Source organism: Mytilus edulis, chromosome 5, assembly GCF_963676685.1.
Source record: "Mytilus edulis chromosome 5, xbMytEdul2.2, whole genome shotgun sequence".
Taxonomy (NCBI): domain Eukaryota; kingdom Metazoa; phylum Mollusca; class Bivalvia; order Mytilida; family Mytilidae; genus Mytilus; species Mytilus edulis.
This window is the reverse complement of record NC_092348.1, coordinates 77,407,226-77,428,850: the sequence shown is the minus strand read 5'-3', so window position 1 is coordinate 77,428,850 and position 21,625 is coordinate 77,407,226. Positions and strand designations below refer to the sequence as shown.

General features: G+C 32.1%; 1 protein-coding gene across 1 annotated transcript in view; it reads left to right on the top strand.

The window, feature by feature from the left end:
- The first annotated feature begins 8,208 nt into the window (after positions 1-8,208).
- LOC139524497 (ammonium transporter Rh type A-like) overlaps positions 8,209-21,625 on the top strand; it is a 29,363-nt gene continuing 15,946 nt past the window's right edge. Inside the window, exons 1-5 of the mRNA XM_071319296.1 lie at positions 8,209-8,578; positions 15,388-15,571; positions 16,256-16,406; positions 16,999-17,143; positions 17,810-17,973. Coding sequence (XP_071175397.1) covers positions 8,410-8,578; positions 15,388-15,571; positions 16,256-16,406; positions 16,999-17,143; positions 17,810-17,973 — 813 coding nt within the window. The 5' untranslated portion in view covers positions 8,209-8,409. The remainder of the gene's footprint in view (positions 8,579-15,387; positions 15,572-16,255; positions 16,407-16,998; positions 17,144-17,809; positions 17,974-21,625) is intronic.

Below are 21,625 nucleotides of genomic sequence, written 5' to 3'. Positions count from 1 at the left end.
AAAGAACCTCATTTTCGTATCCTAATAAAGCAATACTTCGTGGAAAGGGAGATAACTGCAACAATTTACTCTCAAACGGAAACGGTTTGCAGAATAATTTACTATTTTTAATAATAGAACAGCTTGCAAAATACTGTACAAATAATGGAAATGAAAGTACACTAAGAAAATGATTGTACCAAGTCAGGAATGTGACAGTTGTTATCCATTCGTTTAATGTGTTGAGCTTTTGATTTTGTCATTTTATTCGGGACGCTCATGACTACGACTTCTTTATTTAGTGCACATGTGTAAAAAGGTTTATTTTTATTTTTACTGAAGCAGATGGGAGCTGTCGTATCACTTGAACAGTCTCATCATCAATAGATATTTGATTTTATGGTAAATCATTATGAAGTAAGATACAACCATTTGATATTCTGATGGAGGCAAGGAATTTTGCGGATTTAATATCCATTTTCATCTATAGTGCGCAATATTTATTTTTAACCCGTCTTGCAGCAAAATAATTTATTTTCACTTCTTTTTAGGCCAGGATATTCATTTCAAAATCATCCTGGCACAACCTACACCAGAAAATCAAATGAAAGTTTTATTAAATAGATCTTTGTATCTTGATTTTTGTATAGAATAAAAAGACGTTTATCAGTTGTTATCAAATAGTCCATTTCTATGTATGTTGATGTTTGTTTTTGTAGCAATTCCTTTGTTCTGTTGTATTCCTCTTAATATAGTTGATGGGGTTCCTTCGGTTTTGGTTTGTAACCCGGATTTAATTTTTCTGGGTTGGGGTGGTCCATAAAGATTTTGAAAATGAATATTCTGGTCTAGTAAGAACTGTCAGACAGATTGAAAATATATGAATGTGAACAACAAGGTAAATACATTTTTTGAGCAAAAATACCGCGGAAAAAGCAAGCAAACAGCGATTGATGTAATAAAACTCATCGTAGATACCAATATTATAATGTTGTATTTGCTCTAGACGCGCGTTTTGTCTACAAAAGACTAATTAGGGATTCTCCAATCAAAAAAGTAAAAAAGACTAAGCAAGTACGAAGTTGACGAGCATTGAAGACCAAAAATTCATCAAAGTTTTGACAAAGGTGGTCTTTTCCAGAGGTAGAAAAGTCTTAGTATTTCCATAATTCGAAGTTTTGTTAACAGTTTAATGTAAAATATCAAATGGTATTCTTTTACAATGAAACGAGTTAACTTTAAATCAAATATTTATCAGTCAAAGTGAAATGATAAGACTGTTCAAAGGGGAAGACAAATCCCAACTCCGTCACAAAAGATGTTCACAAAACTTTTGAATTTTTTAAATACTCAGGTTTTGTCTTCCTAATGAATAGATTACCTTAGCTGTATTAGGCAAAACTTTTTGGAATTTTGGCCCTAAATGCTCTTCAACTTCGTACTTTATTTGACCTTTGTAACTTTTTTGGATTCGAGCGTCACTGATGAGTCTTTAGTAAAAATTTTATCCTGGTATTTATGATGAGTTTGTTCACTAAGAAATTAAGAAAAATTGAAATAGTAATGACTTGTTTTTTTCTGTCTTCTTTCTGTAATAATAAACAAACCATCGATACACATGTACCAGGATTAACATTTTGGACGCCCAACGAGAAAGAGTAATATATTGCAGTTATTTCCCTTTCAATGAAATACATTGTTCTATCAATTGTTTAAATTCGCCCGAAACACATCAATAATCAGAGACAGTTTGACAAAAAGATTCACGCTTAGTAGGATTATTTGCCGTTATTTTTTTCATCTCGACTATGTATACAGCAGAAATTGGACTATGAACTTTTATTCAAATTTAAGTAACACGACACCGTTTGACAGAAACCTTTAATACTTGGTCGTATTTTTTGATATTAAGTGTAATTGGCCATATTGAAGATCCATTTTGATTCAACAATTTTTGCATGAAAAAGAGGACTTTTTTTTTAGTATTGTGACAACACTTTGTGAAAGCAAGACCAAGACTTTTAATGGAAGGCTGTACGTACGTGGTAGAATGTTTTCCATTATGTGTTGTTGACTGCTAGTATATGATAACGGCATTTTAATTTGACCATTTTTCGAGTTTTTTATTACTTGACCATTTTTTGTCAAAATAACTATTTTGGAGAGAATCGAAATAGTCACTTTGTGAACGCAACTCCACTTAGACAATTGGACAGAAAGCTTCCATGCTAGGTATGATGTTTACCATCATGGGTTGTTGACAATGTTTAACCTTTAAAAAATAAAGGGTATGATCATTTGCTTATGATTCACATCCGGAATCCTGTGATTGGGAGGCTTCCATATTTTTACTGTGTTTCTATTTATTAACCTTGCTACACATAATCAAATTTAAACTGACCCTACCTGTAAATAAGTATTCATGTAATTCTCAATTTTATGTAATGGCTCTGTTTGATCTACTACAAATAGATAAGTCATGTGGCTTCTCATGACATTTCTTGTATCATTATTAGAAATATTTTCCTTTAGTAGGTTTGTCAAGAATATTCATATATCTAATGCTAATGGTAAAATATCAGGCATGTCTCCAGGAAACGCAATTTACAACATCATGCGCAAGCTTTTACTTGACAACATTTAGTGATTCTTATAAATGGCAAATGCGTTTCGGTGATTCGTTTGGTGAGATGCAGGTCCAACGCCCTAAAAACATAAATAAAATATCCAAATGAGTATGTAAATCGACCATTATCATAGTTCTTTTAAATTTTACTTGTTAACATCTATGACATAACATTTCTATCCACAAGAAATGTAAAGCAACTGGTCAATTGCAGAACATTAAATGGTAGCTTTACTATACCTCTATATAGTTTTCATCAGGACCTGAATTCCTCTTATTTACTGTATCTGCTTTCCATTGAAATTTTAAGAAATATTCCACAATAATTGCCAGTTTGTCAGTTATTTTTTTATTATTTTCAGTTATAACTAAAAGAGGAACGAAAGATACCAGAGGGTCATTCATACTCATGAGTCGAAAATAAACTGACAACGCCATGGCTAAAAAAGAAACTCACAAACAGATAAACAATAGCACGCAACTTTTTTAATGTCAAAAATAGGAATCCAAAATTGGACAACCGGCGATCTTCTAAGACTCTTCCTATATAATCTTCAGGATCAGACTATATTGTTTACCTTTTATTTTATCATTTGTCTTTATTTCGTGGGTTTTTTTTCTGTTTAAACTTTATCTAGGTTAATTCAGGATTATATGCTGTAAAAATATATAGACAGATTTTCAAGACTTTAATATCCGTTATGATTTTCAATATGCTATATCAAAATTTTTGACATTTTTAATTATTATCTCTGTATTTTGTTCACTGATTGTTGTCATATTATAGAATTTTATGCGACTGTCATACAAGCAATTTGTTTAGCTAGCTATAAATCGAGATTTAGTCCATCATTTTCACAACTGCAAATATATTTAACAAATCAGGAATATGATAGTTGTTATCCATTCGTTTGACATGTTTGAGGTTGACATTTGATTGAGGACTTTCCGTTTTGAATTTTTCTCGGAGTTCGGTATTTTTGTTATTTTAATTTTGACATGCATATCAAGAAATTTGGCGTAGCAAAAACAATGGTACTTGGTTGCTTCAATTTTTTACAATGGTTATCTTTATATCTGTGTGTGATGCCAGATAGATGAAAAGATTTGCTGAACAGATAAGGAGTAGTGATCCAGTTTGAGACATATTTCCTCCAGAGACCAAAAGAAATGGATGTAGCTCATGTTCACTTTGAAATTCAGTTATGAAATGATTTTAAAGGAAGTTATACCTGCTGTTTTGTTCGTGTATAAATATAAAAGCAATGACAACTATGAGATTATTGCTGCTGTAGAACGTCCTCAAAATTGCGGAGAAACGGTATTTTAGAATGATGTTTGTTGTTAAAATTAAAACAACCAACTCAGATAATCTTTAAGCCACTCGGAAAAGACTAAACTTGTCCTCTTTTTTAAAAGATATCGTAGCACTAAGTAACGCTAAGAGAGAGTTCGAAATACGAAGTAGCTGAAACTTAGTGATGGCACTACTTTGGAATGCATCTTGGTAAAAATTGTGTCAAGGAAAATAATGTTGGTCAGTTATTTAGTGTTGGAGCTTAAAATGATAATATTAGTTTAAGTATAGAACTTAATTTATGATGCATTCGATACGTACATTCCAGTATACTATCGGTTTGCGTAATGAAAAAATATTGTGTTTCATTAAAGCCTTTGAATAGACCAGATCTATACAAGCACTAAAACATTTAAAAAGATTTATGTGTTCATGTTTCTGGAATAAGATAATTGACACACTTATATCAGCAAATACTCAAATATAATGGTCAATAGATCGAGTTTTTTCAGATAATAATTTCAGTCAAAGCACCATAAAATCGATTTAGTGTTTAGAACATTGAAAAATCTTTCTGTTGCTAGTTTTTCACGATAAACATGTATTTTTCAACGCTTTTGACGTTTTACGCTTTAATGATTATATCAGAATGATTGGAGTCAATGGCGTTCTATTCGTTTTCGACTAAATATAATCGTAATTGTTATGCACAATACACCATTTTCTCTGAATATCAGATTTAAGTCATATGCGTTGTTTTTATTCATATTTATCGGTTGTTTACAGAAATGTTAAACCTTGATAAATGATAGAACTGATTATTTGTCAGTTTATTTTAACCCTTTTGGTAAGATTTATTTCTTCTTGTAGTAAATCACATCATGGTTTTAAATTTCAATGGTTATAATTTGGATTGATCGTTGTGGCGTATCATATTTTCTTCTTTAATTTCGTGAATTGGAGGTGTATGCTGCATAACGATATTTAATTACTGAAATTGTTATGTAATAACATTAACAAATGTATGTCTTTTAACTTGATATTCGGACCTTCATAAGGACTACCGGTAGTTGTTTAGAACTTTAATGAAATGTGGTCTTTTGTAGAGAGTTTTCTCATTGTCAATCACATCTCATCCTCTTATTTGGTAGTCAATTCTGTATTTGGCAAATGAGCTTTTGATTAATCCTGTTATACCTTACAAAGATGTTTAAAGTAGTATTACAGAAGAACAAGCGCGGAAGGTACGAAAGAGGGGGAGGGGGCTTTAACTTAGGTTGAAACTCACAAAGATTTTCTTCGAGATTTAGATAAAGAAATAGATCTAAATCGTCATCCTATTCCGTTTGCAAAATTGATACACAAAGATAACTATTTAAAATCTACAGGTAAGAAGAAATGTCGAATACAGCGTTAAAATGAAAAAAAAATACTTTATAAATTTCATACTTCTAAAGTGCGTTCCTGGATTTACTTTCATCAGAAACGCGCCATATTTGAAAGCGAAGGAAAAACAAGATCCGAAACAGTCAAAGAGCTATATTGTCTGTATTACAGACTTATTATTATAAAAACACAGATTTCTGGTGCTTCATAATACTTCCAAAGTGCGTTTCTGGATTTACTTTCATCAGAAACGCTCAAAGCGTCACATTTAAGCGCAGGAAAAACAAGATCCGAAACAGTCAAAGAGCTGTATTGTCTGTATTGCAGACAAATTATTAGAAAAACACAGATTTCTGGTGCTTCATAATACTTCCAAAGTGCGTTCCTGGATTTACTTTCATCAGAAAAGCTCAAAGCGTCATATTTGAAAGCGAAGGGAAAACAGTCAAAGAGCTATATTGTCTGTAAATACAAACAAATTATTAGAAAAACACAGATTTCTGATGCTTCATACTTTTGATAGGTAAATTATAAAGAAACCTAATTAAATCCCATCATATGTGACAGTGACATCGCATATATTCTCTACAGTATTTACACTGACAAATTGAATGGTGAACATTCTATAAGCAATGTATTGTAAGGTATCAATTGATACAAAGGATGAATATTGTCCCATTAACAATACATGATGTTGTCAAAAGCAGTTTTACTTGAAGGTCTAATGAAAAAAATAACTCAAGTATGAAGTTAAAAACCGTTCTTCGCAACATCTATTAAACTTATGCAATAACTAGATTGTATATTGAATAGATCCTTGGTGGAGGAAAGCGGCCTTTAGATGACAAAGCAGTTATGCTCTTCTTCTTTTTTTTTACAAAGAAAGGGATGCATTTGATAGAGGATGATTTCTCAGTTGAATTGGGCAATTTCATTTCTTGAAAGATAGCTCAGGGATTTAATTCAATTTTATTTGCTTCTCGTCCTTTCGCAGATATATACGATATAATTCAACTACGAAAAATCGGACCTACCAGAGATGACAGGGGCGGATCCAGCCATTTTAAAAGGGGTTTTCAAACCCAGGATTAGGGGAGGGTCGTCAACCATATGTCCCCATTCAAATGCATGATTGATCGTGTTGCAAAAAGGGGTGTCCAACCCCCGGAACCCCCTATCCCCCTGGATCAGCCACTGTATTACAACAGTGACACTATTCTGGATGACCACTTTAAGAAACTGAAATAAATTAACCCCATGTCAAAAGACTTTGTTATGATAACAAATTGAAATCGACTGTAATTGAAGCCTTGCCATTCATCCTTAACAAAACTGAAGAATGTAGAATTTGAATAAATTTGCAAATTAGACGGAGGGAGACCTGAACATTTTAGGTCGTAAATAGTTTATTGCACTCCATGAAACTAAACCTCCAACTAATTAATAACTTCTCACGTGATATCAACTGTTATTGAATATCACTGAAGACATTGACCTATATGTAACTACCAGTACTGTTTATCAGAATCATTTAAATTTTGAATTTAAGGTAAAAAATATTTTGAAAAATTTACATAATTACAATATTTAATCGAATTATAAAATAGATATTGGGGCGTTTTCGATGAATTGTTAATATGCTGAGTCTTTGAATTTTGTCTCGCCAACGAATATTTGTTCCGGCTCATAGTAGTCCCCTCTGAAACTTTGTTATAAACAATGCCATACTTCTAGTATCTGTTAACTGTTTGAACAAATATTAGATATCTGAATACGTCTTTATTCCTTAAGTAAACTGTTTTTCTTCCAATCGGAACTTCTATTTAAAATGAACTTCTATTTCACGACAGTCTAGCCTTGGTGGTTTTCATGTGCACTGTATCATAGCCGGTAAAACACAAACTGTGCCTCTTTGTTGTTGGTCTATTCCTTGTTTTCTAATGCTATTTTCTGTTTTGTTTGACATATGGTATGCTTTTGTCCCCTTGGTTTTCTGCTGTAGGATTTAATGCAATGATTGTGAAAATAATACAATTTAACAGAAGTCATCATTAATGCGAACGAACAGGTGATTTTTCACAAACATTACTCAATCGAAACTCCCAAAAAAGTAATCCGAAAAAGTAAACATTAAAATGAAATAAACATAAGAATAAAAGGACTCCATGTGTTCTTACTTACCTTTCATCGCTGGAAAACAGTGTTGATGTTATACGGTACACAAGACATCCAAAATTATCCTAGATCTTTTTAGAGTCAATCATGGTGGCTCTTATCAGTGAGATAATCTCAGGAATATGCTGGTGCGGGTAAAGTATATAAGTCCTGCATTGCTAATGGGGAATGATGCAAGCTCGTTTGTGCAGAAAATACATTTGAAATGTTGCACACAGATGATTCATGCTCTCTGAAAATTAAAAAAAAAATCTGATTCACTACGAGTCTAGAAAAGTAGTGGACTTTTTTTAACAAGAGCTAGCAAAGGCCTGCAATCAACAACAATTCCCCTTTTTTGAAAAAAAAATAAACAAAGGTATCATATAAAATGTACCGAAACATTTGAAAATACTTTCAAAAACACAACAGGATTCTTGATGAAGTGAAATATTAAATCTTTTTTTTTTTTAAGACAAAATGATAGAACTAATTTCAATCGAAAACTATCGAACATTGAGACTTGCTTTAATTTTAATACCCTTTATCTGCAGGACTTCAAATATTAATTGGGTTATTACTATTGATTTAAAACTAAAGTTAACTTCAAAGTGCAGGGTTATCGTTCACTTTACAGTGAAGTTGTTAATTTATATGACCTATTGTTTAAGTTTTAGATCAATGCGATTAATGCATTGGCTTAGCGAACTTTTAAACGTATGCATTTAACTAGACTCATTTAACATGTTTAAATATTGTATATATTCTAGTTAACAAGTTCACATTAGATTGAACGGTTCATCGTATTATTTTCCTTATAGTATATATACATATATATAGTGTAACAGCTGGTGGAAATAGGTGTTGTCTTTTAAAACGATTTCTATTGGCTGCTGGTAGCCACACACCACTTTTAAACGGTCAAGATTTTGGTAATTGAACAATACTGATAAGGAAAAAAGGAATAATGGTGAACGTACGGAGAATAAAATTTCCTATTTTTGTGATAATTTGTCAGGTTGTTTTCTTGGTGCTGTTTGGAGCATTGGTGGAATATGACGACTCTGCAAAACCTGATAACCAGGACAAAAAAGTTGATCGTGCCGAGGGAGGCGCTGTTACTAGAATGTATCCCAGTAAGTCATTATACTTCATTATACTTCATTTAACCATATAATCATATAACCCCGGGTTTTGTTCATTAAAATTGACCTTGCATTGTCGTAAAAAAAATCATCAAAAATTTATAGAGTTATATAATTTTGTATACCAGGCGCGCGTTTCTAATATAAAAGAAAATGCGTGAAAACATTTACAATTTTATTCTATGAGCTGAAAGTCAATGATCAAACATTTGTTGTAAATATATAAGTCAATATATAATAGTGTGATATGTTTATATTACACAAATGGTAAAATGTCCTTGACAATACTATTACGGTAACATATGTTTATGAATGATTGATGGATGTACTACATATTCTACAAATAAAACAAAACGCATGTCATTATTCTGGATAAAACAGGGGTTATTTATAAAAAATGTATTTGCTTCGAATTCATTGTCCTTATCAGGAGATGGGTGCAGTTGCAGCAATTTACAAAAAAAAACTTAAACTTATTTGGGAAATTATTGTTTGTAACATGTGACATCCCTTCTCTCACCTCTCAAAAAATAATCATTTGACGTAATTCTCCGAAAATAAAAAATGATCATTATGTTAACAAGTGCATGCTTACAGATGCAACATAAGAGTACACGTTGTTAAATCATGCTCAAGCTCTAAATACATATTATTTTCATCATGTTTTCTATTTTTTTAAGCTTCTATATGGTTTTCAGAATGAACAATTTTTTAATCTCTATTCAAAATAAATGTATAGTTATACCAAATGGGATTGATTGATGCGACTGTCGTACAAGTGAGAGGTTTGGCGCTATAAAACCAGGTTCAATCAACCATTTTCTACATCTGAAAACGCCTGTACCAAGTCAGGAATCTGACAGTTGTTGTCCATTGTTTGATGTATTTTATCATTTGATTTTGCTATTTGATAAGGGACTTTCCGTGTTGAATTTTCCTCGGAGTTCAGTATTTTTGTGATTTTCCTTTTTAATGGCATACATGAAATTAACAAAATAACTTAGTACCGATGCATTACACAAGAATAATTAAAGTATAAGCTTGCATATATCATACAGTTTTTGAGTCCACTCTCCGCAGTGACCAGTTATAACGTTTTAACGGCATGAAATACATAATACCAATAATACGCACTTATTTTATATCATATTTATTTTAAAAGGTATTTCTGATTTTTTTTGTAAAATTCATTTAAAGTCATATGAAACGAGTGGCCGGTGAAAAATAATGTTATTCCAATTCTTCAACCAATGAATACAAACATCATAAACTTTATAGTCTTCTGTTCCCGATTTTATATTTTTATCGCATACATTTCGTAAAATCGTCATTTGTTTTTCAATTGGTCAGTGTTGTTGTGAAAATATGGCAGGTAATTGAAGTTCGTGTTTTGAAGCCGAAGTTTAACGATTGTCACCTGTTTGTCAACAATCAACAAAAAAGCATGGATATTGAGAACGTATTTAACATGTACAATCAGATAATAGTTTATTTTAAGGACATCCATGCGTATTGCAAACACCGGATTTTTACGAGATGGGTCACACTGAGGTCACTTTGCATACGGAAAATATGTCGGGGAATTGCTTCCTGGAAGCAAGCAATTAGAATAAAGTAAACTTCTTCTAAATATGAACAAATTAAAGAATTTTCTTCAGAAAAAGTATATGTACATAAGTTTTATAATGAAAAGTAACCATTGAGTTATAAAAACAAATGCATTATATTTTTTTAATTTGAGGTTTCTTATGACTTTAAGTTTCAAGTTTTTTAATTAATTTATCTTTTATTTTAAAAGTTTCGTTTCTAATTATTGCAATTGGTATATATCATAAACAAAGTTTCGTTAATAGTACAGATAAATTAAATATGTTTTATTTAACTATTTGTGACATAATTTAGGTTATGTAATGCACATTTAAATGCATGAATTAAGTCCAAATGGAATTATTTCTAAAGCTTTACTTTATAACGTTAGTTATGTTTTTATCATTTGTCATTCATTACTTGACAAAATAAAAACATGTGCATTGAAATGAAAACATATATATCGAGAGATAAAGAGTATACATCAAATGTGCAGTGTTTTTAATAGGTCTGTTTCACCTCAATACATTCATCATTCAATTACAAAGATATGGCTGTTCGGTGTGAGCCAAAGCTCCGTGTGGAACGCCTTACCTTGACCTTTGATGGTTTACTTTTACAAATTATGACCTGGATTGAGAGTTGTCTCATTGTCACTCATACTACATCTTCATATATCTATATAAAATCAATTCGAGATATAGGTCTCTATGACCTAATTGAAATGTCACGTCCAACAAGAGAACTAGACAAGTGATATTTGGAATAGACAAAATACAGCACAGTGATGGTCATGATTACACACCGTGGTCAATGCCAGATATAATGAATTAGATTGGCAGAAAACGGGGACAGTATAGATATTGTCAACTTTAGTTAGCCGCTTAAAGTAAACGAAATGTAATTAAATGGTAAAAATCTCTTGCAAATTATTGGCACAGATATGTTTTCAACTGAGCATGCTGCTGAGCACCATAAAATTAATAATTTCACCATTTTCTAAAAAAAATATTATGACTTTTGAGGACGGATCTTTCTGTTGGATATTGGGACTATGCATTAATTTGTTCGAAACTGATGATAACAGTCTTATTACAGTACCCTCAACATAGTTGATTTATAATTTTTGGCCGAAACTTAAAACTTGCTGTTCCTGGTTTTTGATGCCAATCCCCATAATTGTCCAATGATTTGACACGGTTACTGTATTCGAAGCATATTAAGGATACAAAATGAAATTTGAAATACATCTATAAATGTTTCATATCGGCAAATTACTGAAAATTCAACTTTAAATACTTTCAAGCTTAACATTTAGCATAACCTTCTCCCTTAAATTGATTAGAATTTTGACATACCAGGATATTTTTATTTCACAAACATGGTAATTTTCAAAAAGTCCTTGAATTCACCTTTATCAAAGTGCACAGTATTACTGATTTATGTATCTACGGTGAGGCTTTGACTATATCACCATATTTAAGAGTATTTGATCAAATAGATTAAAACGTTTGATAGAAGAGCGAGACAAGTGGAAAATGTTATTATTACTCGATACAGTAAAGAAAGGATTAGATTCCAAAACAAAAGCAAACATTGAATAAATTGAAAGTAAACGTTGCATTGTTTTGAAACATTTTGTACACTTCAATATATATAAATAATTATTTCGAAGATGAGAATAAAGTATTCAAGTATCTGCAAAGACATTCAACATTTTAAGCAGATTATGTTTAAGTTCAAAATTTTGAGTTCTAATATCGATTTGTTTTTAAATTTTAGGTGAAAATACGATTTTTGAAATTGAAATTCTCATTTTTGCATTAAATAAATTGTTTTGTTATAGGGAAAGTAATACGCATTTATTATTAGACTACAGTCGGGCAATTATTTAAACCCCAGTCACACTGTCACGTTTCAAGAGCTACGTTTCATTACGTTTTGAAAGCGTAGCAAAACGGGAATATACGTAACGAAGCGTATCGAAACGTACGTGCGTGGAGGAAGGTGGGTCAACACGTACTAATACGTAGCAAAACGTGATAAGAACGTAGCACACTAGTAAAACCTAGCTTTCAAAATAACGGGACATTTTTGTTCAAAGCGTAGATGAAACGTAGCATTTTAAAACGTAGATGAAACGTAGCATTTTAAAACGTAGTAAAATGAGACAATGTGACTGGGGCTTTACTTTGGTATAGTATAATCTGTATAGACGGAGTGTATTATGCCAAATAATATCCAGCGATTACGATGTATTCTCTTATTTTGACCTTTTTATCATTTCTTTTTCCTTTTTTATATCAATGAACTATATTGTTGTATATAAAAGTCAGATATATATATATATACAAAAAAATTACATAATTATCTAAAACAGAGCAGTCATTTGAATAGCAACATTTCATATTGGTGGGAAAGTCTACAATAATCAATAGCTTCGACTGTTTGACTTTTAAATGCGATCTACAAATATTTTTTTTTCTAAACTGGTCAATTTCTCCCATCCATTACTAGAAGATTGGAGTTACAAAAATTATCTACTCGTCGTTTTGCCACTAACCGACAAAAATTATAAAAATGAGACAACTATCCACCGAAGTTCAAATGAAGTAGATGTAAGCATAAGGCCATCAACATTTTCAGAAATGACAGAATAAATTCCAATTACGTACACATTTTCCCGTACGGAGGAAGACCCTGTAGAGCAAATACTTTTATCAAAGAGTATAACTTAATATTGCCAGCATCATAGTTTGCTGTTCAAATTTGACTTTTGGGAAAGTTTACACATTTTAATGTACCCTTTTAACTTACAAACTAGATTTGTTTTTATTTACATTTTTGTAGGAAGCGCTTTATTCAAACTAGACCAAGGACGATTCAGAACCTATTTAAACGAATTATACATTTTATGGTCTCTTATTACGGTCACTTATATGTGGTGGCTTTCTGATTGTCATCTTGGTCATTTAAACAACGTTGAAGATGATTAAAGATTTAGATATACCCCATAATTATCATAGAGACGATCAGATTACGTTATCTGGTTTCTCTTTGCTGAATATAGAATGAAAAATAATTAATCATGGTTTATTTTCTCTAAAGAAAGATATTAGAAAGTATATGTTTTTGTAAGTACAGTGATTTAAGTATCCTAAAGAAACTCTATCATTACAACTACATGAGAGTTATTTCTCGATCAAATAAATTTGAACTCCAATTTGCGTACGAAACTTTAGGGCTCAAATAAAAAAAAAGATAGAGAAACATGATGGGTTTATTCTACAAAGTGATTATTACAAACAACGATTATTCTCACTAGTCACTTGTCTTTAAAGAGAGCAACTCATATTATAATGTTCTTCACCGAACGTGCGAGGTCGGTATATCTAGTCAAGGTCGTTATAAACTCCCATTATCATCATAATGTACTTCTCAAGTGTGAAAAATTACCTAAATGAAATGAATGATAGATAATGTATGATCTCTACAAGTCTTTAACTTCACAGATGATAATCATCACTATGCTATATGCTACCTGGAGATCTTCAGTAATGATTTCTACCGAGTCTTTTTTTATTTATTCTTCAATGAATTTAGCACACTCAATGATCTCAGTTACTTGTTGTTCGCATTTTTTTTTTAAGTTCCTTGAAAGCCTTTAATCAATACCTATTCTTTCACATGTGAGAGTCTTGATATCGTCATAATAATAAATTAACAGTTTATAAAACATTGAATACCTCAGCTGTATTTGACAAAACCTTTCGGAATATTTGGGTCCTCAATGCTCTTAAAAAGTTCGTACTTTATTTTGGTCTTTTCATATTTTTTTAATTGAGCGTCTCTGATGAGTTTTTCGAGATGAAACGCATATCTGGCGTACTCAATTTTCATCCTGATATCTATGATGAGTTTACTTGCATACTCTTCAGCTTGTCGATTTTGTGGTATTTGTGGATGGTTCCTTTTTCTGAATTTTCAGTTGTGTATTTTCTGGTAATTGAACTAACATATATTCTAGATTCTGAGCTGTTCAAACATTTCCATTTCTCTTTATTAAGTAAATCTTTAACTGCCATGTTCAGGGGCGGATCCAGCCATTTTAAAAAGGGGGGGGGGGGGGGTTCCTAACCCAGGACAAAAAGGGGGGGGTTCCAATTACATGTCCCCATTCAAATGCATTGATCGTCCCAAAAAACGGGGGGTTCCAACCCCCGGAACCCCCCCTCTGGATCCGCGCCTGCATGTTTGTATAAATATTTAAATTGCTGAGCAATCTTGTTTTTTTCGCGTAACACATTTTACCAATGTATTTGCATAACATAACCAGAACCAGAACTCAGGTGTTGCTGTTTGTTTTATTTTCTTACTTTAAACAACATAATATTCATTTTAAATTATCAATTAATATAAGTAGTTTATTATTGAATTTCTTGAATTTGGAAAGCGACTGTAACCTATAGACCAACAGGTCATGCAGGTTGAAATTAGAATGTATTACAAATACATATTTTAGAAATATTTTACTTGCAGTTTCTATCCGTCTTCACGTTCTGTCGATTTACATTTTTATTGTTATGTTGTTAACAAAGTGCGATATGACGATCCTACTTTATTTATATGCAGCATATTTGAAAATGACATATACGATGACATATACAAGTATATAGATATAAGAAGATGTGGTATGAGGCAAATGAGACAACTCTCCATCCAAGTCACAAATTGTAAAAGTAAAGCATTATAGGTCAAAGTACCGTCTTAAACACACAGCCTTGGGTCACACCGAACATCAAGCTAGTAAGGGTCCCCAACATGACTAGTGTAAAAGCATTCAAACGGGAAAACCAACGGTCAAATGTATATAAAATCCTGACTTAAGACAGGTGCAAATAATTTCATCGGGTTTAAACGTTTTAATAGGTACCAACATTCACCCTTATATGAAACAATAGTGTAACATCACAACATAGAAAGACACACTATGAAATATCAATTGAAATGGCTTATCTCAATCAAAAGACATATTAACACAAGCGAACATACACTGAACGAATAAATTTGATCTATGATACAATGTTAATACAAAATCAATAAAATGAGGGGTAAATAATTAAAGTAACAGTATTATTCCACTGTGAAATGTAAAGCAATTTCAGAAAAGTGTATGTTTACCCAATAAATTTATAATTTTTTTTATCACCAAGTGTTCCAAGATGTTCATGTGATGATTTTTGTTGGCTTCGGATTTCTGATGACCTTCCTCAAAAGATATGGCTACTCGGCTGTCGGTATAAACCTCTTGATAGGAGCTTTTGTAATCCAGTGGGCCATTATCATCAGAGGACTACTGTCAGATCATGGTGGTAAATTTACCATTAGTGTTACAGAGTAAGTGACGTTTCATTAACTTAGGTTGCTACACATTATTAGTTGGCCAGAAGTAAAACATTGTATCTTTTCAGTACCCGAGGCAAATAACATTCACCGATAGCGTGCCGAGTTAATTCAAAAGTTTGAACAAAGACTGTGGGTTGGTCTAGTACAAAGCGTTTAATTTAAACGAAAAATGTTGTCATCTTGGACATGTATATGTAATATTTCCCGTTGGACTAGATGACCATCCACGTATCCGTCAATTTAATTCTTAATACCCTGAAATTGTAAAAAAAAAAATATATATCCTTCACAATTATTCACGATTCCAAACTGCTTTATTCGAAGTGATGAGCGAAATCTTATAAACAAATTAACATAAAAATTTAATTTGAAAAAAAACCCACATACCAGCTATTATGATTATCCAATAAATGATAAACAGATATAGGAAGATGTGGTATGAGTGTCAATGAGACAACTCTCCATCCAAATAACAATGTATAAAAGTAAACCATTAACAGTCTACTTGAACTGAATAACAGTTACATATAGTCTTTCAAAGACTTTCAAGAAGAAAATTAGATATACTAAAGGAATGAAAATATTGTCGTTTATTCGTTCAAGCACTTTTGTATCTCTCCAATAAAATTTGATCTCCATTATCTATTATAATATATGTCTTAACTTGACCAACAGTATGCTGACCGCAGATTTTGCTGCTGCTACAGTTCTTATATCCTTTGGAGCAGTGTTAGGAAAAGTTGGTCCAATACAACTACTGGTTATGGCAATTATTGAGGTTGTCTTATCACAAGTTAATGAACATATAGGACTTGAAATGTTACATGTATGTATATCTTTACTATACGAATTATCTTTAATCTAAATGTGTTAGTACATGAAGAAAACTTGAAAGCCTTGTATCAGATCACGCCATATCACATCACATCTTCTTATTTTATAGTAGAATTTGTCCCCATAATTGTGGTGTATTTCTTATATTCTATAGTTAGGGTCTTTGCTTGTTTGGACTATTCTGATTGGGTTTTGCTCATTTTGAAGGCCATACAGTGACAATTAATTGCAAACTTCTACATCATTTTTGTCTCTAGGTGAGAGTTTCCTTTGGACGACAAAGTTCCAACGAACCACTCCATCGAAATTAAATATGGCAAACAAAACATTTGTCTTACGGTTATACATGGAGCATGGTACAGCCTGCTAAATTAAGTCTACAAAATAAATCTTCAAAATAGAAACGCAAATTTACACCATAAAATTACAAATAATACTAAGAAGATAAAGAAAGTTTATATCAAAGAACATGATATTATAATTGTTATGAAAAATATAATAAAACCAATGCCCTCTTAAAACAGAAGCTTCTGTATTCCCAAGTCTTTAAATAGATTTTCCAAACCTTTGAATTATTTTTATAGGTTGCTGATGTTGGAGAGTCTATGTTCATTCACGCGTTTGGTGCTTATTTTGGGCTAGCCGTAGCGAGAGTTCTTTACAACGATAAAAGTGAAGATAATCCAGCAGAAGGAGCTGTGTATCATTCGGATTTATTGTCAATGATTGGTAAGTTCACTTTCCATGAAAAGTCAGCATTCATTTGGTGACTCCTACATATGGAAAACTATACTATTCGTTCATATGCATCAGCCTCTAAATATAAAGGACTTAACTCATGAAAGCTATTTTTATAATGGATGTCATGCTGCTTCTGGTACATGTGCAATAAAAACTAAATATAAGGGTCATATATGACAACATATTATTTATATTTCATGTTTTGAGTTGTTTTTCTTGTAAATTGTCTTTATTGTAATTGTTCATGTAAAAGCTCTGTAGTGAGTATGCCCATAACGGGTTCTCTACTGGAAATACAATGTGTTTTATCTTATCTTATCTTATCTTATCTTATCTTATCTTATCTTATCTTATCTTATCTTATCTTATCTTATCTTATCTTATCTTATCTTATCTTATCTGTACGTTAAATGATAAGTATGCTACTAAGGATGTTTTGTATTTTGTTCAACTCAAGGAAGAGCAAAATCATTAAAAAACGGGAGCTGTAAAAAAAAACCATAAGGACAATAAAACCATGCGCGTTCAACTGTAAAATCAAAACATATCTGCTAAGAATTCAATGAAATCTATAATGCAGAACATACTGATATCAAATGTTCCCTTCGTATTATCCGCCTGTTCTTGCCATTTATGTAGTTTTGTATTTTACAGGTACCGTATTTCTTTGGTTATATTGGCCTAGTTTTAACGGCGGTGGCGTCACAGGCGATGAGCAGCACCGAGCTGTCATTAATACATATCTCTCATTAACTGTCTGTACTCTCGTTACATTTGTTATCTCTGCCTTGGTAGACGGAAAGGGAAAATTCGATATGGTATGTATTTACATTGTAATTAATCATACCCTTAAAGGCTTCCTAGATTGGTTAATGAAAATTAACTGTATATACATAGAAGTATTATCATTTATCAGCATAAAGTTCTAAACTAAGCAATCAAACCAGAAAAGTATAAGATAGTACTGAGATTCATATTGCCACTCAAAAGCAGTGATAAGTAAAATTGAGAATGGAAATAGGGAATATGTCAAAGAGACAACAACCCGACCAAAGAACATATAACAGCCGAAAGCCACCTAAAGGTCTTCAACGCAGCGAGAAAAACCCGTACCCAGAGCTGCCCTTAAATAAAAATGTGTATTGCTTTGAAATTTATTTGATGACAGAAAAACACGTTTAGGATTTCATTCCAAATCCATTGCCACAAAACATCTTCTGAGAGTGTTACTGCATCTAGAAATTTGAGATAATGACACTTTTCCTGTTTTATCAAAAACTAATTGCTCTTTTTAAAACATGATTAAAAAGATAAAATATTTATGTATTGATTTGAGTAAATCAGATGTAACACGGCGTCTCATGTCTTCGTGTCTTACGCCTCTCAGATATAAGCAGATAACATTTGATACATGTATCTGAAACTGTAGTCCTATAACTATTTGATATATAAATCATTTGAATGTTATGAAAAGGTGAATATTACATAATTCTAGAATCATACAAATGCCCCAATTACATGAATAACAAGATTAAATTTGTTAAGTAAACTTTTCCTTTAGTTAAATTCTATTGTGGATACAATTAAAGTTTATTCAATATCAGCCACTGATTAACAGTGAAGGAAGTCGATATTTCATAATATAATGTTTAATTCTCATTTTGATTGTACTGGTAAAATTCCCATTTAGATTGTACTGATACATTTGAAATTTCTTAAAATCTTGTATTACGTATGCCATATAAAATGCTCTTCATTTTATGTTTGACTTTTCGAATCAACTCTTCGTTCAGAACCGTTGGAATGAAGGTAAATATATTGGAAAGGAGTAGGGGTTATGTTTTTCATTTATGTTTATGGGCTCTATATGCATTTCCAAACATTATGTGACAATTCTGAAGAGCCTTAATGTCCCTACTTCATCGGCATTGCAAAACATCTTGGGCACAGATCGCATTAAGTGAGTCTTTCAATATGATGCCCATTAAAAAAAAATTTACATGTGCAGATTAAAACTATGCTGTTTTTGCATGACTTACCTGTTTAGAAAATATCATGTAAACTGTTTGAAAATGCATCCTTGTCATCTACATGTATATTTAATAGTGTTGGTGATAAGCACATTCAGTCTTTGATGGTACGAAAAAAAGAATCTGTACTTGTAATTGATGATCCATACTTAAAGATTTCTAAATTTTTGAAGATGATATTGCCTTGCTGTTCTGTGTTTTCACAGATATTCTGATTCAAACACATTCTAAAAAGATTGATGAAAATAATAAAAAAATCTGAGGACATTTCATGACCGAAATTGTCCAAAAATAGCATTCGTTTTTCATATATCTTTTTTAAATGACTCTTGTAAACAACAAACAGCACCAACACAATTATTATTATAGATGCTTTGGGCATTTAGGTTCCACATGGTATCGTTTGGTAACTGTTTCATTGATCCACTATTCACCCTTTGCTTATACCATGACAAGTTAACTGACTGGTAACACCTTATCAAAACATTTTACAACAATGGAGAACATAACAACTATACTTTTAAAGTATTTGTTTTCTTTTAAAAACGTCAAAAATAGTTATAAATGTCAAGTTTATAAATGACAGAATTTTACACACCTCGACTTGACACAATACCCTTTTATATGTCTAAGATTTTAACATGATGGTAATGTATAAAAGTAATACGACCGAATTGCTACTGAAATTCGACCCTATAAACTAAACTATCTTTATAAGAGGTCTTTACGCTTTGACCGGGTTTTTTTTGTGTGACAATGATGTATATTCAATTTTATACAGGTCCATGACCTTCGGATAGATCATAACATATTCTATCCATATATATATTTATATACACACAAGATCTGCCCATGGAATTTAAACATGTATCAAGCAAATAGGCTGTTCAGTGTTTGAGTAAAATCTATCTATTTACAAATATATAGGCTTTGTATATCTTTTAATTTGAAATTCGGTTGAAACTGAAAGTCAAATGTCGAAAAAAAACTATGAAAAAATGACAACAGATTACAGATTACAGAATATTCATTATTCCAATCAAGGGCCCTTGATGGGCAGCATAACATGTATACATAAAACAATACATCATGATTTGTAACAGAAAAACATTTCTTTTTATAAACTAAAATGAAATATTTAAAAAGTTTAGACAGATGATATTATCTTCATTCTATAAATTCAACAAGACAAACAACATTCAGCAACAAATCATTTAAGATGCATACAACTAATATTGATTAACACCAACCCTACCAAAAAGGGGTAAAAGCAGATGCTTAAGAAGAGTAAACACTTTCAGGGTTAGCGCTATAAAACCAGGTTTAATCCACCATTTTCTACATTTGAAAATGCCTGTACCAAGTCAGGATTATGACAGTTCTTGTCCATTCGTTTTTTATGTGTTTTGTTATTTGATTTTGCCATGATGTGATTAATTGATTTTCCTCTAAGTTCAGTATTTTTGTGATTTTTCTTTTTTCAACTGGTGTAGAAAGATGTTCGTATTTGATTTTTCTGTACATCATAATTCTAAATCATTTCATCTACTGTTTAACATTCCCCGCAAAGGTAACATAAGTTAGCTATTCCCGAATAGGTAAACTAAGGTTCTACTCTTCGTAAATTTAAACTCAAGTAGCATCCTCCGTAATGGTAACCTAATGTAGCATTCCCCGTAAAGGTAACCTGAGGTACATTCCCCGTTAAGGTAACCTAAAATAGCATTCCCGTGAAGGTAAATCATAAGGTAGAAAACCTTGTAAAGGTAACATAGGGTTGCAGTTATCCGTTAAGGTAACCTATTGGTTAACAAAATAAATTCCACGTAAAGGTTTCCTAAGATAACATTCCCCGTAAAGGTAACATAAGGTAGCATTCCCTGTAAATAAAACATGGGGTAGTATTCCCCGTTAAGGTAACCTAAGGTAGCATTCCCGTAAAGGTAACTTCAGGTATATTTCCCGTTAAGGTTACCTAAGATAGCATTCCCGTAAAGGTAACATAAGATAGCATTCCCGTTAAGTGACATAAGGTAGTATTCCCTGTAAAAAAAACATGGGGTAGCATTCCCCGTAAGGGTAACCTAAGGTAGCATTCCCTATAAAGAAAATCCGATGTAGCATTCCCCTTAAAGGTAACCCAGATAGTAATCTCCGTAAGGTAACCTCAGTTATTATTCCACGTAAAGGTAACGCAAGGTAGCATTCCCGGTAAAGGTAACCTGGGGTAGCATTCCCCGTGAGGGTAACCTGGGATAGCATTCCCCGTAAAGGTAGCCTGGGGTAGCATTCCCCGTAAAGGTAACCTGCGGTAGCGTTCCCCGTAAAGGTTACCTGGGGTAGCATTCTCCGTAAAGGTAACCTGGGGTAGCATTCCCCGTAAAGGTAACCTGGGGTAGCGTTCCCCGTAAAGGTTACCTGGGATAGCATTCTCCGTAAA